Source organism: Arachis hypogaea, chromosome 3 (genome assembly GCF_003086295.3).
Source record: "Arachis hypogaea cultivar Tifrunner chromosome 3, arahy.Tifrunner.gnm2.J5K5, whole genome shotgun sequence".
In the NCBI taxonomy this organism is placed as follows: Eukaryota; Viridiplantae; Streptophyta; class Magnoliopsida; order Fabales; family Fabaceae; genus Arachis; species Arachis hypogaea.
The window spans coordinates 140923057-140938733 of record NC_092038.1 but is presented as its reverse complement, the minus strand read 5'-3'; the positions used below and the strand labels follow the sequence as shown (position 1 = coordinate 140938733).

The 15677-nt window shown below is 36.4% G+C and overlaps 1 protein-coding gene across 3 annotated transcripts; it reads left to right on the top strand.

The window, feature by feature from the left end:
• Positions 1–1518: 1518 nt before the first annotated feature.
• On the top strand, positions 1519–7712 carry LOC112734722 (RNA demethylase ALKBH10B). 3 transcript variants are annotated; one of them, XR_011880471.1, is made up of 9 exons: positions 1519–2911; positions 3732–3854; positions 4592–4689; positions 4812–4929; positions 5475–5597; positions 5735–5847; positions 5940–6094; positions 6365–6494; positions 6725–7712. XR_011880471.1 is itself a non-coding variant. In XM_025784165.3 (8 exons), the coding sequence occupies exons 1-8, from the start codon at positions 2287–2289 to the stop codon at positions 7407–7409; spliced, it is 2040 nt and encodes a 679-aa protein (XP_025639950.1). In that variant the 5' UTR covers positions 1519–2286; the 3' UTR covers positions 7410–7712. The 3 variants fall into 3 exon arrangements, 2 of the variants coding, with proteins under 2 accessions (XP_025639950.1, XP_025639949.1); XM_025784165.3 differs by lacking the exon at positions 6365–6494; XM_025784164.3 differs by lacking the exon at positions 6365–6494 and having other exon boundaries at positions 1737–2911; positions 3729–3854.
• Positions 7713–15677: the final 7965 nt, after the last annotated feature.

The window sequence follows — 15677 nt, the reverse complement described above, 5'->3', positions numbered from 1 at the left end:
ATTAAGTACCCCAATGATCATAAGGTATTTAGATGTGAAAAAAAGATAAACTTTGTCCTAAAGAAGAAAATAAAGATATCGTTGGTCCTGAAGTACCATATTTCAGTGCCATTGGAATACTGATGTATCTTGCTAATAATACACGACCTGACATATCATTTGCTGTGGATTTACTAACAAGGTATAGTTTCTCTCCAACCAAAGGACATTGGAATGAAATCAAACAAATCTTTCGATATCTTCATGGAATAGTTGATATGGGTGTTTTATCCATATGAATCCAAGTCACAATTAGTCGACTATGCAAATGTAGGATACTTGTCTGATCCACACAAAGGAAGATCTCAAACAGAATATCTATTCACATATGGTGATACAGCTATATCATGGAGGTCCACGAAACAGATGATAGCAGCAACCTCCTCTAATCATGCTGAAATACTGGCGATACATGAAACAAGTCGCGAGTGTTTTTTGCTTAGGAGTTTAATCCAATATATTCTGTCATCATATGGACTGATTGATCATAAAATAGCTCCAACTATTCTGTTTAAAGATAATACATCATGCATTACTCAACTTAAGGGTGGATGCATCAAAAGTGATAGAACAAAGCATATTTCTCCTAAATTCTTCTTCACTCATGATCTTCAAAATCAAGGAACAATTGATATCCAACAGATCCGCTCAAGTGATAATCTGACAAATTTATTTACAAAATTACTTCTAAAATCCTCCTTTAAAAGATTGGTACATCAGATTGGGATACGCTGATTTTGAGATATTAAATAATGTCGACAAGAGGGGGATGTTGACTCTTTTTTCCTTAGTCAAGTTTTTTTTCTATTGGATTTTTCTTGACAAGATTTTTAACGAGACAGTTCTCATCTTAAAGGATATTGTACTCTTTTTTCTTTTATTAAAGTTTTTTTTCATTGGATTTTTCTTTAGTAAGATTTTAATAAGGTATAATCCTAAGTGGACATCTAAAAGGGACTGTTGTGATAAAAATAAATATGTGGATGTCCATTTATTATGGGCGATTCAAATTCTCAAAAATGAATAAGAAGTTTGAAAATATGAGTGTAATATGCGTCTAAATAGAGGCAAGACATCTAACATTACATAGACATTTCTCTCTCTTTTACATATACGCTGTTATATATATTAATAAATATATATAAATTATCTCTATTATATTAAAATAATAATATTAGCAAATATTAATACTAAGTTGTTCTATTTATATTTTTTATTTTATGTTTATTTCCACTTATTTATTTATTTCGCAACAATATTAAAATTATGGAGGACTTATTGGTTAAAAAACTGTCAAATAAAAAGAAAGAAAGAAAAGTGTACCTTGCTTAAGGAACAAAATATGTTATTCAGAGTTACCAAACACATGAAAGGTCAATCCATGACCGAAGAGAGAGACAAAATTGAAACGACATATTTGAGCAAGAAAAATACAAACTAAACAAAAGTATATAACGAATTTGTGTCTGAATTCAACACAGCGAGCAGATTGTAAAATAGAAGAAAAGAAAGCAGTAACACACAAAATCTGTTTTCCAGTTTTGCCCCTCTACCCTCAAATGACGAAAATCCCCACGTTTTCTTCCAGAATATTCTCCCCAAAATCCAAATTCAGCACCACCACCAGAGTCTCAGATGCAAAATACCAACAAACAAAAATTAGAAATAGAAATAAGAGAGAGAGAAAGTGTGTGTTGTTTGTTGTTTTGAGTTGTGACTTGTGAATGTGTGAGCCACCATTTAGGACCATACATACATACACATACATAGTAACAATACACATACACATGCGTGCTGAATAAGCCATTCCCCGTAATTCCAAAATTCTACATTTAACCCTAGATCTTCATCTTCAAGCTCTTCCCTTTGCGTCACTCTAACTCAACAAACTCCCTCACTCTCAATTCCCTCCATTGATAGATCTCTCTAATTTAACATTTTTTGTTGCCACGCCGATCTTGTAGATTTCCACAACAAAACCCATTTTCCGAAATTCAATTCTTTTAATCCTTTTTTTCACCTGAATAATAATTGTTGGGGCGGTCTTGTTTCTAACCAAGTTTGCTGCTTTTCGCTTTCTTCGTTCTGAATTCTGCATTTTATTTAGTGGGGTCCTCTTGAATTGCGCTTTTTTTGTGCGATAAAAACTGATTGTTTATTTTATTTTTTATTTTTTTACCTAGATCTAGTTTGTGTGAGGGTTATGCTCTATATTTGGTAGTAGTGTATTGTTGATATTGAGTTCTCATGGCAATGCCATCGGGAAATGTGGTAGCACAGGACAAAATGCAGTTTCCTAGTGGTGGTGGTGGTGGTGCCGGTGCCGGCAGTGGCAGTGCTGGCGGTGAGATCCACTACCGCCAGCAATGGTTTGTTGATGAGAGGGATAGCCTTATTGGCTGGCTGCGAAGCGAATTCGCAGCTGCCAATGCGATCATAGACTCCCTTTGTCACCATTTACGTATAGTTGGTGACCCTGGAGAGTATGATATGGTCGTTGGTGCCATTCAGCAAAGGAGGTGTAATTGGAATCAGGTGCTGCTTATGCAGCAATACTTTTCGGTCTCTGAAGTGGTTTATGCGCTGCAGCAAGTGGCGTGGAGGAGGCAGCAGAGGTATGTGGAGCCGGTTAAAGTGGGTGCAAAGGAAGTTAGGAAATCTGGTCCAGGGTACAGGCAAGGGCAGAGGTTTGAGTCTGCAAAGGAAAGTTTTAATGCTAGTGTAGAGTCTTATAGTCATGAGGCAAATAGCGCAATTACCGGATCCCCCGAGAAAGGGACTCCATTAACTGAAAAGGGTGAAGAACTTAAATCTGCTGGTAAGGTTGGAAAGATAGATGATAAGAGTTTAGCATCCACTGAGGAGAAGAAAGGTAAATGGCGGATCAATCGGTCATTGTCTATTATGATAAACCATGATGAATTTGATATTTGAGTGAATAATGCTATTGCAGCCGTTTATATTCATTATAATCCAACAATAACAACATTGCCAAGGTCTCTTGTTTGAAACATGTAATGATAAAGACATTGGTGAATCCTGGCAAACTAATTAACTTGACGCCACATAATATTGAATACTCGATCACATCACTGTGATTAGAAATAAGTAGTTTTATTCACTTTTGCTTCTTTCAGTGCACGTGTTTGGCCCTTGAGATAGTCCCATGCTGTTATATATACGTAGTAGATGTGTCAGCTCTGTTTTGGGCTATTTTTTAGTTAGTTCAGTGGTGGAAATAATCAGATCAATTGTGCATGTGTTAACAATCAACTTGGGTATGTGGGAAGTTAGGGAGATATTTTTAATAGACATTACTATGAGGCTAGGTATTAGTGAGATGTAGCTTTGTATATTGGATACTGAAATGCAAATTAATGGAACGCTCATTTGTTTCTGTCTAAAATTTCAATACTAGGTATTGAATGTTAACATTGAAGGTGTCTATTCCTTTTGGTTGTTCCTTGTGATACTCTGCCCCCATTGCTTAATCAATGACAATGTAATGGAGGATAAGTTAACAATGGAATAAAGTTTATGTTTGATAATGATAGCAATACTTTTTTTTTTCTCTCTCTTTTTTGGTGTACAGATAGTTTAATGTTTAAATAGGATTTTTTATAAGAGCTTATACGGATAAATTCTATTTTTATGCAGTCTATAACTTTTTGCTCCCTTGATTGCTTTAGCAGATGCTATAGCAAAGAATCAGACAGAGGGCAACTTGAAGGGCTCAGGGAGCTCACAAGGATCCCTGCCAAATTCGGATTCTGAAGCTGGGGTCGTAAATGACGGACTTGCATCAAATTTTAAAGGTTTCCTTTTTGTTGATTGTGATTTAAGTGTGAGTCTGTGTGTGTGTGTGTTCATGGCAGTATAGGGGGTTGTTGCTAACCCCAAACCCTACACCTTCATATATAAATGTAGGAGATTTTAGCCTAAACCCCAAATCCTTATACGGAGGAACTGCTAACTTTCACATCATTATATGAAGGTTACCAAGCTTCACATTTTGTTGCTAATTTTCTTTTTTGTTCATTAACTAGATGTCAAACTTTTATCTCACTTAATTACTTTTCACTTCTGGTTTCTCCCACGTGCTTCTCTGTAGTTTCTACCATCAGTTAAGTAGAAAAAATTGTCTTTGCAAATTTTATACCCTTGTTATTTATGTGTGTCTAGCATCACTTTTTTAAGTGAAGAATGTATCTTTTACCCAAAATAAAGTGTGAATTTACTTGTGTAGTAAAGCAACCTGTTAAAATTATGCTAAATTTGTGCATAAATTTGAGGAACTGAGAAAATAAAGCTCAGACTTTGTGCTGTTGTGTCTCTTTCAATTGCATCCATTTTACCTGTAATTTTGTGTGCTAAATAAAATAAATGTGTGCACTTGATTCCCTGCTTGCATAAGAACAGACAAGAATATTGTCACGTCACTGACGTTTATAGGACCAGAGTCAGCTTATGAACATAGTACACTGTCAAAGTTTTGTTTAATGTTTTGATTCCATTTAATTTTTAAATTAGTTGTTGTCCATTATGTTTTCAGGGAATGAGTCACTTTCTATCCAAAATCAGAATCAGAGTCAAAGTCTTTCAACATTAGCAAAAACTTTTGTTGGCAATGAAATGTTTGATGGGACGATGGTAGGATCCTTTAATATTTTTTCAATTATTTGGATATGTGCATACCTTCTCATAATTTTCCCCTAACTTTTGTCTTTTATATTCTATTTCTAAGGTCTGCCATTTTAATTTTTCAATTGTAGGTGAATGTGGCTGATGGACTAAAGTTGTATGAAGAGTTATTTGATGGCACTGAAGTTTCAAAACTTGTTTCACTGGTCAATGATCTAAGGATTTCGGGAAAAAGAGGACAATTTCAAGGTAATTGAACTAACTATGCTCTATATTCACGCATAGAGGATTCTTCACTACCTTTTATTTTCCATGATCGATGACAATTGCATACAATACATGGAATGCTCAAAGCCCATTTTCTTCAAGTTAGAGTCTTCTTAAGGGGCAATTGACTTGTATACCATTTTCCTGTATGTTTCATCTTGGTAGTTGAATATTCATGAGCAATGAAGTAAAAATAGCTCCTGTCACTTTTGCTTGGTATCTAAAAAATGTAGAGTAGTACATGAGTAATTATTGTAAAAATATATTATAGAGGCATGATAAGACATTATAAAACATATGAATTTGGAAATAAAATTCACCAAGGACAACTCAGATTAAGAGAGAAAGGGAAAAAAAGGAATACAATACTATTAGTGGGTCTTATCTTGAGATTTGCATATTGTTTGGTGCTCAAACTGATAACTTTGAGCTTTTGATACATATTGTGCAGATTAATTAAGGAAAATTTTTTATTATTTTTTAAATGTTTGTGGTATTGAATATTGCTAAATATTTTTCACAAGCAGGGAGTCAGACATTTGTGGTTTCGAGGAGGCCCATGAAAGGGCATGGAAGGGAGATGATTCAGTTGGGTGTTCCTGTTGTTGATGCACCTCTAGAAGGAGAGAATATGACCGGAGCCTCAAGAGGCATGTTATAACGAATTTTTTTTTTATACTAATCATTCTTATAGTATACTCATCTTTCTTATTTTCAGCCATGATATTTTTCTTTTACCTCACTTGTAATAAATGATTGATTAAGTTCCACAAATTGAATCTGGCAGAAAAGAATGTAGAACCTATCCCTTCCTTGTTTCGAGAAATTATTGAGCGGATGGTTGCCTCACAAGTTATGACTGTGAAGCCTGATGCTTGTGTTGTGGATTTCTTTAATGAGGTTGATTCACGCACTGTTCCATTTTCTTTTTTTCTGGGTTTTATATTGGCGTCAGGTTTGCTAAGATAACCTGGTATTGCTACTGTTTATAGGGTGATCATTCACAGCCCTACAATTGGCCGCACTGGTTTGGAAGGCCCGTTCATGTTCTCTTCCTGACAGAATGTGAAATCACTTTTGGGAGAGTGATCACCACGGATCATCCTGGGGATTATAGGGGCACTCTCAAGCTTTCTCTTTCCCCTGGGTAATATTTCTTATCCTTGTCTGTTTGTATGATAATGCCTATGGTATTTGCAATTTAATGTCATAGTTTTTGTGAAGAGTTTCATCGTGAGCCTTAAGAAGCCAATCAGGTTGTGCTATTTCAAATGAGAATTGCCTATACAGGCTATACTATAAACTTTATCGGTTGTATAGGCTATGGTTAATACTTTAGACTTTGTTCAGTCCATTGTAGATAGATTTAGTTCATTGCCTTTCTCAGATTCTCTCTTTTTTTGTTTTGTTTTGTCAGTGGCAGATTTGTTTTGTGATTGCTTGATTTACAATTAGAAGCCTGCCAACTGTTTATTACAAGGAGTCCTCCTCTTTACTGAATGAGCTTTCTGTAGAACCTTTGTGATTCAGTTCCGTGGAAGTTAATGGTTTGTCTGTTAAATTATTAGAGATGATTAGGGCTTGCTGGCCTGATTTTAATTGTTATTTAGTGTGAGATTTGGCTCTTGCAGTATAATTGGGTGCAGATTCAATATGTGAGTGTCAGAGATGAGAGGAAATCATTTAGGCGACTTGATTCAATGTTTACTTGCTCCAAATTTTATCTTCCTTTATTAAGATTTGACACATTGAAACCTGATTTAATACTTTGCTATAGGTCATTTCTGGCTATGCAAGGGAAATGCACTGATTTTGCCAAACATGCTATTCCTTCTTTCCGTAAACAACGCATCCTTGTTACTTTCATCAAGTCCCAACCGCGAAGGTCCCCCCCTTCGGATGCCCAGCGTCTTGCTTCGCCAGCAGTATCTTCTCATTGGGGTCCACCGCCAAGCCGATCCCCTAACCACATGCGTCATCATGTAGGTCCTAAGCATTATCCTGCAGGCCAGACAACTGGAGTTCTGCCAGCTCCACCCATCCGTCCGCAAATTCCGCCACCAAATGGTATGCAGCCGCTGTTTGTGGCTGCTCCAGTTGTCCCTGCCATGCCATTTCCTGCACCGGTACCAATCGCACCAGCTTCCACAGGATGGACAGCAGCCCCTCCAAGGCATCCCACTCCTCGAATCCCTGCGCCTGGCACAGGAGTCTTCCTCCCTCCACCCGGGTCAGGTAATCCTCCTCCACAAGTACTTGGTGCTTTGACCGAAGTGAACCCAGGTTCGGAAACTCCGACCACTCATGAAAAGGAAAATGGGAATTCTAATCATAACAACACAACTTCACCGAAAGGGAAAGTGCAGAGGCAAGAGTGCAATGGGCATGTGAATGGAACTGAAGAAGAGAAAGCTGTAGAGACAGAGCAAGATAGCAATGACAAAACTGTGGAAAGCCAATGAAGTCAGGCGTATCTGCAGGCTATATAGAGAGAGAGAGAGAGAGTGAGAGAGGAAAAGCTTATCAAAGGTAAAAGGGTAGGCTGCGAACTTAACTTGAGTTTGAAGCAAATGTAAAGCGCGGCAACAAAGTACTGCAAAGCAAGCAATGGAGATAAGGGAAGGAGGAAGAACATTTTTTGTTCTCTTTTGAGGCATCCTTTCTTTGCTCTATTCCTTCCTTTTGTTTTTTGTTTCTTTGTTTACTTACTATATTATTAATTAACTCTTACATTGGAGTAAGGAAAACACCATTCTTATTTTTAACTTTTCCTATCTATATTTTTCTTAATGCATTTTGCTATTTAATTTATTTGTTGATGTTACCTTCTATGGATGTAAATTGCATGTTTGAGATCCGAAAACCCTTCTATGACTTGGACAAATTACAGGTAAGATTTTGGAAACCTTTCTCTTGGAATCAAAGTAATTAGAAGATACAGGGGGTTTATGTGGGAATAAGATGGGTGTAGAACTAACCCAATGAATGCATAAAAAAAAAAGAACCAACTCAATGATATTTATAGTCTTGGTTCAGTTACTCTTAATTAGAATGTTTGAGAGTTGAGAGCTTCGATTTTGGAGCTTTTTTTTCTGTTTTAATTTGTTATTTAAAAGTTGAATTCTGAATAGTTTTTAATGGTTTCCTTACTTTTAGATAAAAGTTTATTAAGGTCAACATAATTCAGAAGGAACTATTTTGTCATTTATTGTGCAACCGATTTTGATTGAGTTTTCGAAAAAGAGCAACTTTTCTAGTAGTGAAACGTTTTTAATTTTGTGGCGTTATGTTCGGACGCTTAGTTCTAAAGCAGATGATTAGTTCTACCCAAAAAATTAACTTATGTAAAAAATTGTCCATGTATATTGTTAATGTTTTGCTTTTTTTTTTTTTTATAAGAAAAAACTAAAAGGTTTTTCTTGTAGACATTGTCTATGTTGGACTAAATCTCCGAAGTGGTCCTTCAGATTTGCCTCGTGCACCAATTTAGCCCATTAGATTTCAATTGCACTATTCTTGTCCTTAAGATTACGCTCCGGGTTACATATTTGTTTTTCACTCGAATTCCGGCGTGAGTCAGTAACGGGCTTGCTGATATGGCACATCCACTGTCATCTAGGATCTCATTATGGATAGATGACATGGATTGTGTTTAATAATTTTTTAATTTGGTCTCTGTCCCACCTTAAAGCTTCATCTGCTTCCTCTTATTCTGGTTCTCTCCATCGATGTCTCGTTCTTCATCTCTTGTCTACATCAATAGTTGTCCTCCATGAGAGGAACTGGGAGCCACGTTGCAGGAAGCTCGAACCGGTCTTCATCGACAGAGAACTGGACAAGAAGCACAATGCGAAGCAGGCATGGGCGGGTTTGGGAGTGGTGCGGCTGTGGTTGTCGCCCTATGCTTAGGTGGTCAGTGACAGAGACACATCCTAACAAGTCTTTCTTTGGTTGTTCAAACTATAATGTGAGTGAAGGTAACTTCTTTGTAATTTAATTTTTTTATGGTTGTGACATTAATTTGCAGAGGGTTGTTCGCAGACAAGTGAAAAAAATGGTGTGGGTTATTCGTTTGGGCAGATTGTGTGCAAGAGGAGCTGACTAAAAAAGCTGTTCCAGGAGATGATGATGGTAAAATGAAAATGAACTTTACATGGCGGCTGGGCAAAATAGAAACAGAATTTAAAAATCTAAAATTCATGATTCAAGTTCTTGGTTTTGGGTTGTTAGTAGTTATTGTTTCTGTAGGAATGATGGTGTTAAAGAGTTGGGAACATGGCAATGTAACATTATGTAATATAATGAATGAACGAAAATTGTTATTTTGATTAATGAATGTTCTGTTATTAATATAATATCATGTAAAATGAACAGACGATACAAGTTAATAATTAAGGGCAAGGTTGAATCAAACCATCCATAAGATTACTTAATCTAATAATTAAGAGCATTCATAGTTTTTATACAATACAGTCATAAGTATTTGACAAAAACAAGTAATATGACATACTTGGCTAAACTTAACAAAATGAACAAAGTATGCTTATAATGAGCATAGTCACAGTCACAGTTTCTTTTTCTTAAACAAAAGATGAACAGTTCGCTAAACTAATATCCTAGTCTTAAGTTTCACTTCTTCCGTGGGTGCTTAAATCCAGAAGTGGGTACAAACTTCAGAAAATTTGGGAAGCGTGAGGCAGTGGCTGAACTTGCTCCCTTCATTGGATCCACTGCTGCAGAGGGTGTTGAAGGTAGTGATCTTCTTCTAGAGGGTAATTTTGCAGGTCTTGCGGCCGGTTTAGCAGTTGATTCAGTTAACTACACAAAAGACATACAAGAAAGAAAAACCCAAATTCATCAGCCATTACCAAAGAACCTAAACCTTTTTTAGAGTTGTTAGTGAAGAATGAATAAAAAAGCTAAGTGAAAAATTATTATTAAACTTTTTGAGTCTTCTGGTTCAGAACAATTTGGCTGTGACAGATCATTCTCTGAAGCTTGACTAGTTGGAACAGCAGTACTTGTCGCAAGGATATTATTTGTAGCAGTAGCAGTAGCTGTACCAGTAGCAGTAGCAGTAGCAGTAGCTGTGGATGTAGTAGCAGTGGCAGTGACATCTGAGGTTGCAACAATAGTAGCGGTTGCAGTGGCCTGAGTAGTAGCATTCTTAGGATCTTTAGCAGCTTCGGCAGCCTTTGCAGCTGCAGCAACATCAGCTGTAGCTTGAGCAGCATCAAAAGCCCTCTTATTTTTACACCCTCTCTTGGCATGACCCTTTTGCAGACAATACTTGCAGGTGAATTGTCTTAACTGTCTTTTCATGGTTGAACTTGGCTTAAATTTTTTGTTAGAACTGGTGCCTTCATCTGTATCCTTCCTCCTCTTTGTTTGAAGGTTTCCGGCTTTCTCTTGATTGGTGGGGCCGATGGCATGTTAGACTGACTTTGTTCCCAGAAAGGTTGGCCAAGTAGAAGATTAATGTCGTACTTGTATGTTTCTTTGTAAGACTCTATGGTTATCAATTTGTGGTAAAATTTCTCTAGGTGCTTGTTCACTCTAGCAAGTGCTACACAATCATGAACGCATGGAATCCCTACAAATTATCATTGCAAGACATTAAAAAATACAACATTGTATAAGACAACATTAATATGCAACAAATCATGAAACGTTTGATAAAGTGGGTTGGAAAATTAATAACCCGTCGACATCCAAAATTGGTAGGTACACAGTCTTTTTTCCAAGTCAACCACATGGTTGGTAGGGTTCCCATGAACCTAAAACTTCTCATAGCCAGTATCTCCAGCCCAGATAGCATGCCAGTTTTTGGACTCCTTCCTTACCTTCTCAAGCCTACTGTTAATTACTGGTGGTAACAACTCCAAATGGCTATCCAATTTTACCTTGTTCTTAGCTATAGTCCTCATGACGAACATCCTCACCTCTTCTAGAAGATAAATTATTGGCTTTCCCCTTACTTCCTTGATCTTTTAATTGAATACCTCACATGCATTGTTGCAAATGGAGTCCAGTTTCGGGTTGTGTCTGAACTGTAACCTCATCCATGCCTCTCTAGGCCACTTGTTAAGATATGCCCATGCATCCTCGTTCAGCCTCTTGATCCTATCTATGTATTCCTTGTGAAGCTAAAATGTTGAATTTAGTTCTCTTGAATTACAATAACTTAGAGATATTAACATTAAGCAGAATTGGATTTTGCATAACCATAAAATAAGGACCAAGCAGAACACATATAATAAGACTAACTAGCTAAGAGACACTTTAACTTTTGACACACTTTGAATCACAGTATCAATACCTTAAACTCTTGAAAGGTAGTTGCTCGTGTGCACTCTCATAGTAAACCCCTCAACTCCAAGTCCTTCCACTGCTTGTTAAAATTTCGTCATAAATACCACACACAGAAACGGTGACCCGCGTCAGGCATCACCTCTTTCACAGCAGGTGGTAATCCCTAAAGACAACATAGATCATGTTATAGACGTACATATATTCAACAACAATAATCATTCACCATATTAGACCCTTACTTTATGAATCGTTCACCATAATAGTCCCTAAGTTTAATAATCATTCACCGTAATAGTTCCTAACTTTACACCACGTTCACCATAATAGTACTTGTAGTTAAGCAGCGTATATCTAAATTAAACCATTCAGTGTCTATCTAAATTAAACCATTTAGCAAGTATTATAGTTTATAGTAATCATTCACTGTTCTACCAATGATGTTCCAATAAAGTGCAACAAATAAGAACACAGTTTACACTATATATATCTAAGATCAGAGAGGTGATGATAGACAAATAGAGTACTACCTTTTGCATATCAGAGATGAAGTTTCATCCATGAGTCTTGTAGTCTCCAAGATCTTCATGTAGCAACTCTAGGAACCACTTTCAGTTTTTCTTGTTCTCCACTTCCACAATTAGCATCTTGTCCAACAGAAGATAGAATTTGCCCCCTGAATACAGTCTTCAAGAAGGCATCATCAGGTCTAATTAATGGACGACAACCAGCCCTGAAACCATCCTTGCACCCACTCAAACAGATGTACATCCTCTAAAAAATTACGTCACCATTAGATAGTGGCTTTGTGCATATCTGAACTGTGGAGCCAAGATTGGTCTTCAACAGTCTCACCATAATCTCTCACCATGGCATATTGTTCCTTTGCATCCCCATAAACTACATTCCTAGCATCAGAGAGTGCACGCAATATTGAATTCCTATTAAGTGACAAATCATATTTCGTATTGAAAAATGTTGTAGCCTTGCTGTTCCTGAAATTGGGATATTTTCTTAACTTTTTTTACCAACTTACCTGCAACCCAGTTTCTATTTGCTGCCCTGTTCCTATCCTCCCCTGGACAGGTGTGATAATTCAGGAATGCCTTAACTTGCCAACAACTATCCTCGTGGTCCCTCGAAGCGTAACTACCCACTTGCATTCATTCACCTTACATACTGCCCTTACCCTTTTGCTACCGTTCTTCCTGAACCTCATCCGTCTTCCTTCTTGTATACTAAACTCCCTCACTGCCTCTTTGAAATCCCACTTAGTGTTGAACTTCATGATTACTTCAAAATGCAATTCTCTGAACCTAGCACCATGCCTAAACACGGGAAAAACTTCCTTCAAATCGTCCTCTACATCTAGCTCATCCTCTGAATTCAGTGGGGTTTTCATCTCCAAAGAGTACCATGAATTTGCACTATCCGAATCTAAACCCGGATCATAGGCATCATAATTATCAGTTCTGCCACCACCAACAAATTCAATATTAACATCTTCATCGGAAATGTCCTGCACAAATGCATCATCATCAACACAAACCTTAGCCTTCCTTTTTTCCTTTCCACTCTCCTGCTAAACCTTCTTTCTCGCATTGTATTTTCTTACTTTTTTCTTGGACAAAGGAATTTTGTCTCCAATGCCCGATTCACCTGAACTATCTTCCAGCGATACGGGCTTATACGCCTCGTCCTCAGCACTCTTATAGCTGTCATGAGAGTTTGAGTCAGAGGATAGCATTACATCATCACCTCCATCTACCTTTGTTTTTGAAAAAGCTTTCCATGAAGCCTTGGGGGTCGAAGATCTCAAACAGTATCTCCTGGTCTTTGTCACTTTGTCTTATGTGGGTGTGGGTTTGGGAACTGTCTTAGGCTTAGGCTTCAGTTTCAAATTGAAATTGATCTTCCTTGGTACTGTTTCTTTAGCTTAGGGAGTATTGGTTACTATGCTCAAACTCAACGGAGGTTGCTTCTCGGTAGTAGTTTTCAGAAAAGGGTTTGGCACAGTCGTAGCATTTGACTTTGCTTGCTCTCTAAAATTTCTCACTTGGTCATCAAGGTGCACAACAACATCCTGCCCTTGTAGTATCTCAGGTTCTGAAATTTCATGTTCGATGTAGAAATCAATAACACAGTTATTTTTTCTACCATGAGAACACATCTCTCTCAGCTCATTATCAGAGTTTAAATGCCTAACCCCACTTCCAGGCTCCTTCCTGGCACTTGCTACCAAACTTCCTTCATCCCCTCACACCCTAACTCTTTGAAGTAGTTTCTCAGATAGAATACATCCAACCTGTCCACATCAAGATCACCTAAACAGTGCTTATTGTCAAGATAATATGTCCACCTTCCATCATTATCATTCTTAAAATTTTTCCATGATGAAACATTATATCTAACACTTCGGCGTCCATCTGAAACATAACAAAAGAAGAAAATAATTTAAAACGCATGCAACCCAAAATCAATAAATAACAAACATACACTGCACAATCAGAGATAGTCCCTGTTCTATTCAAAAGAAACAGAACATCCAGTAGTAGTTCAAACATACCAACAACAAAAACCCTAACAACATATCATTTCCAACAAAATCTTAATGCAAATGATAAGGCAAACTTAAACAACCTCTCGTCGGAAGAATGAAAAATGAGCCAAAAAAAATTTTTTGAAAAAAAAAACTGACCATCAAGATAGCTTAAACGGTTTTTCATGCTTTGCTTCAATGACTTCCCACGAAACTTCCTCCAACTCTAGCGCAACAAATGGTAGAAATCAGCAATCAAGCAGCAGTGCCTTAAGCTATCGCCATTGTCTCCAGCTATGGAGGAAGAGAGTAAGTGTTGAAATTATGAAGAAATTAGGAAGAAGATGTATCAAGTGACCAACCCTTCACCCAAGCAACCATTTCATTCTACTGGGAGCAAAACGGCAACGTTTTTGTTTCAAAACGTTTCACCCATGAAAATGCGTCGTTTAGTAGATTCTAGGTGGCAGTGGCTGTGCCACATCAGCAAACTCGTTGCTTACTTACGCCGGAATTCGAGTGAAGGACCAGTATATAGTCCGGAGCGCAATGTCGAGGATAAAAATAGTACAATTAGAATCTCAAGAACTAAATTGGTGCACGAGCCGAATTTGGAGGGGACCACTATAAAGATTTAGTCGTCTATGTTGAATGAAATATCTCCATCTTTATTAAAAATAAATATATTAAAATATATCTTAATGTACATACAACTAAAAAAAAATAATCTTTTCACACTAATATTTTAAATAAAAGATTTGGTTCAAGAATATTATAAAGACAATGGTTAAAAATAAAAAATAAAAAATCAACATCTTTTATATATGTTTTTTTATCAAAGATAAGAAGTCTCGAACCCGAAACTTCTTAAGTGAGTATGGAGAAACTATACTATTTGAACTATAACTCATTGATAACGATTTCTATACATTAAAATTACTCTTAATTGATATTTTTATAAGATTTTTTTTATAATATCCTTAAGTATGATCCTTACAATTTGTTAGACACCCCAATTTTTATATTACTAATATATATTTACAAAAAATTAAAATAAGAAAATTTATAAATAAAAACAGAAATAATGATCATTAAATTTATAATGTTATTATATTTTATTAATCTAATTTAAAAATAATGACATCTTTAATCCTCATGAAACTTGGCTTCCGAAAAAAGTGATTTGTCTGGCATTAACTTTAGAAAAGAAGCTTAAGAATATTTTTGAATTACAAAGTATGTCGTTTTTCTCTGCTCTAAATGGTTTTTGGAATCTCCCATCCATTGGTACTTTTAAGATTAATTGTGATACTAGTTATCTTGATTCGGGTGATAGTGTTTGTTTTGCTTGTGTTATTAAAGATTGTAATGGGAGTTGGCAAATGGGGTATTTGGAAATGATTAAGAGTAATAGTATTCTTCAAGGGGAATTATTTGCTATTTGGAGAGGATATCTCTTAGCCTGGGATGTAGGTCAATGAGATGTTATTTGTGAGACAGATTGTGTGGAAGCGTTTAATCTTGTTACTAATCACTAAGATGGTTTTGAGTTTATTGATCCATTGGTACTCAAAATAAGAGATATCATGCATTGAAATTGGTGTGTTGACTTTCGTTTGATTATGAGAGATGCAAATACGGTGGTAGACACTATGGCAAAGATGGCAATGAAGTTACAACATTTTCATGTAAAGCTTCCTTTACCTTGGGAGGAGTTTAATAGTAGTTTTAAACGGAATTGTCCCTCTATTTAAGCAGTTTCTTTGTTTTGTTTTTTTTTATTTAGTTTATTTTAGTCACAAAAAAAAATATTTTAAAAATAATTAAATTTTCATTTTTTTATTTTATCGATTTAATTTAGAGAAATTTGTTCCTTTTGGGG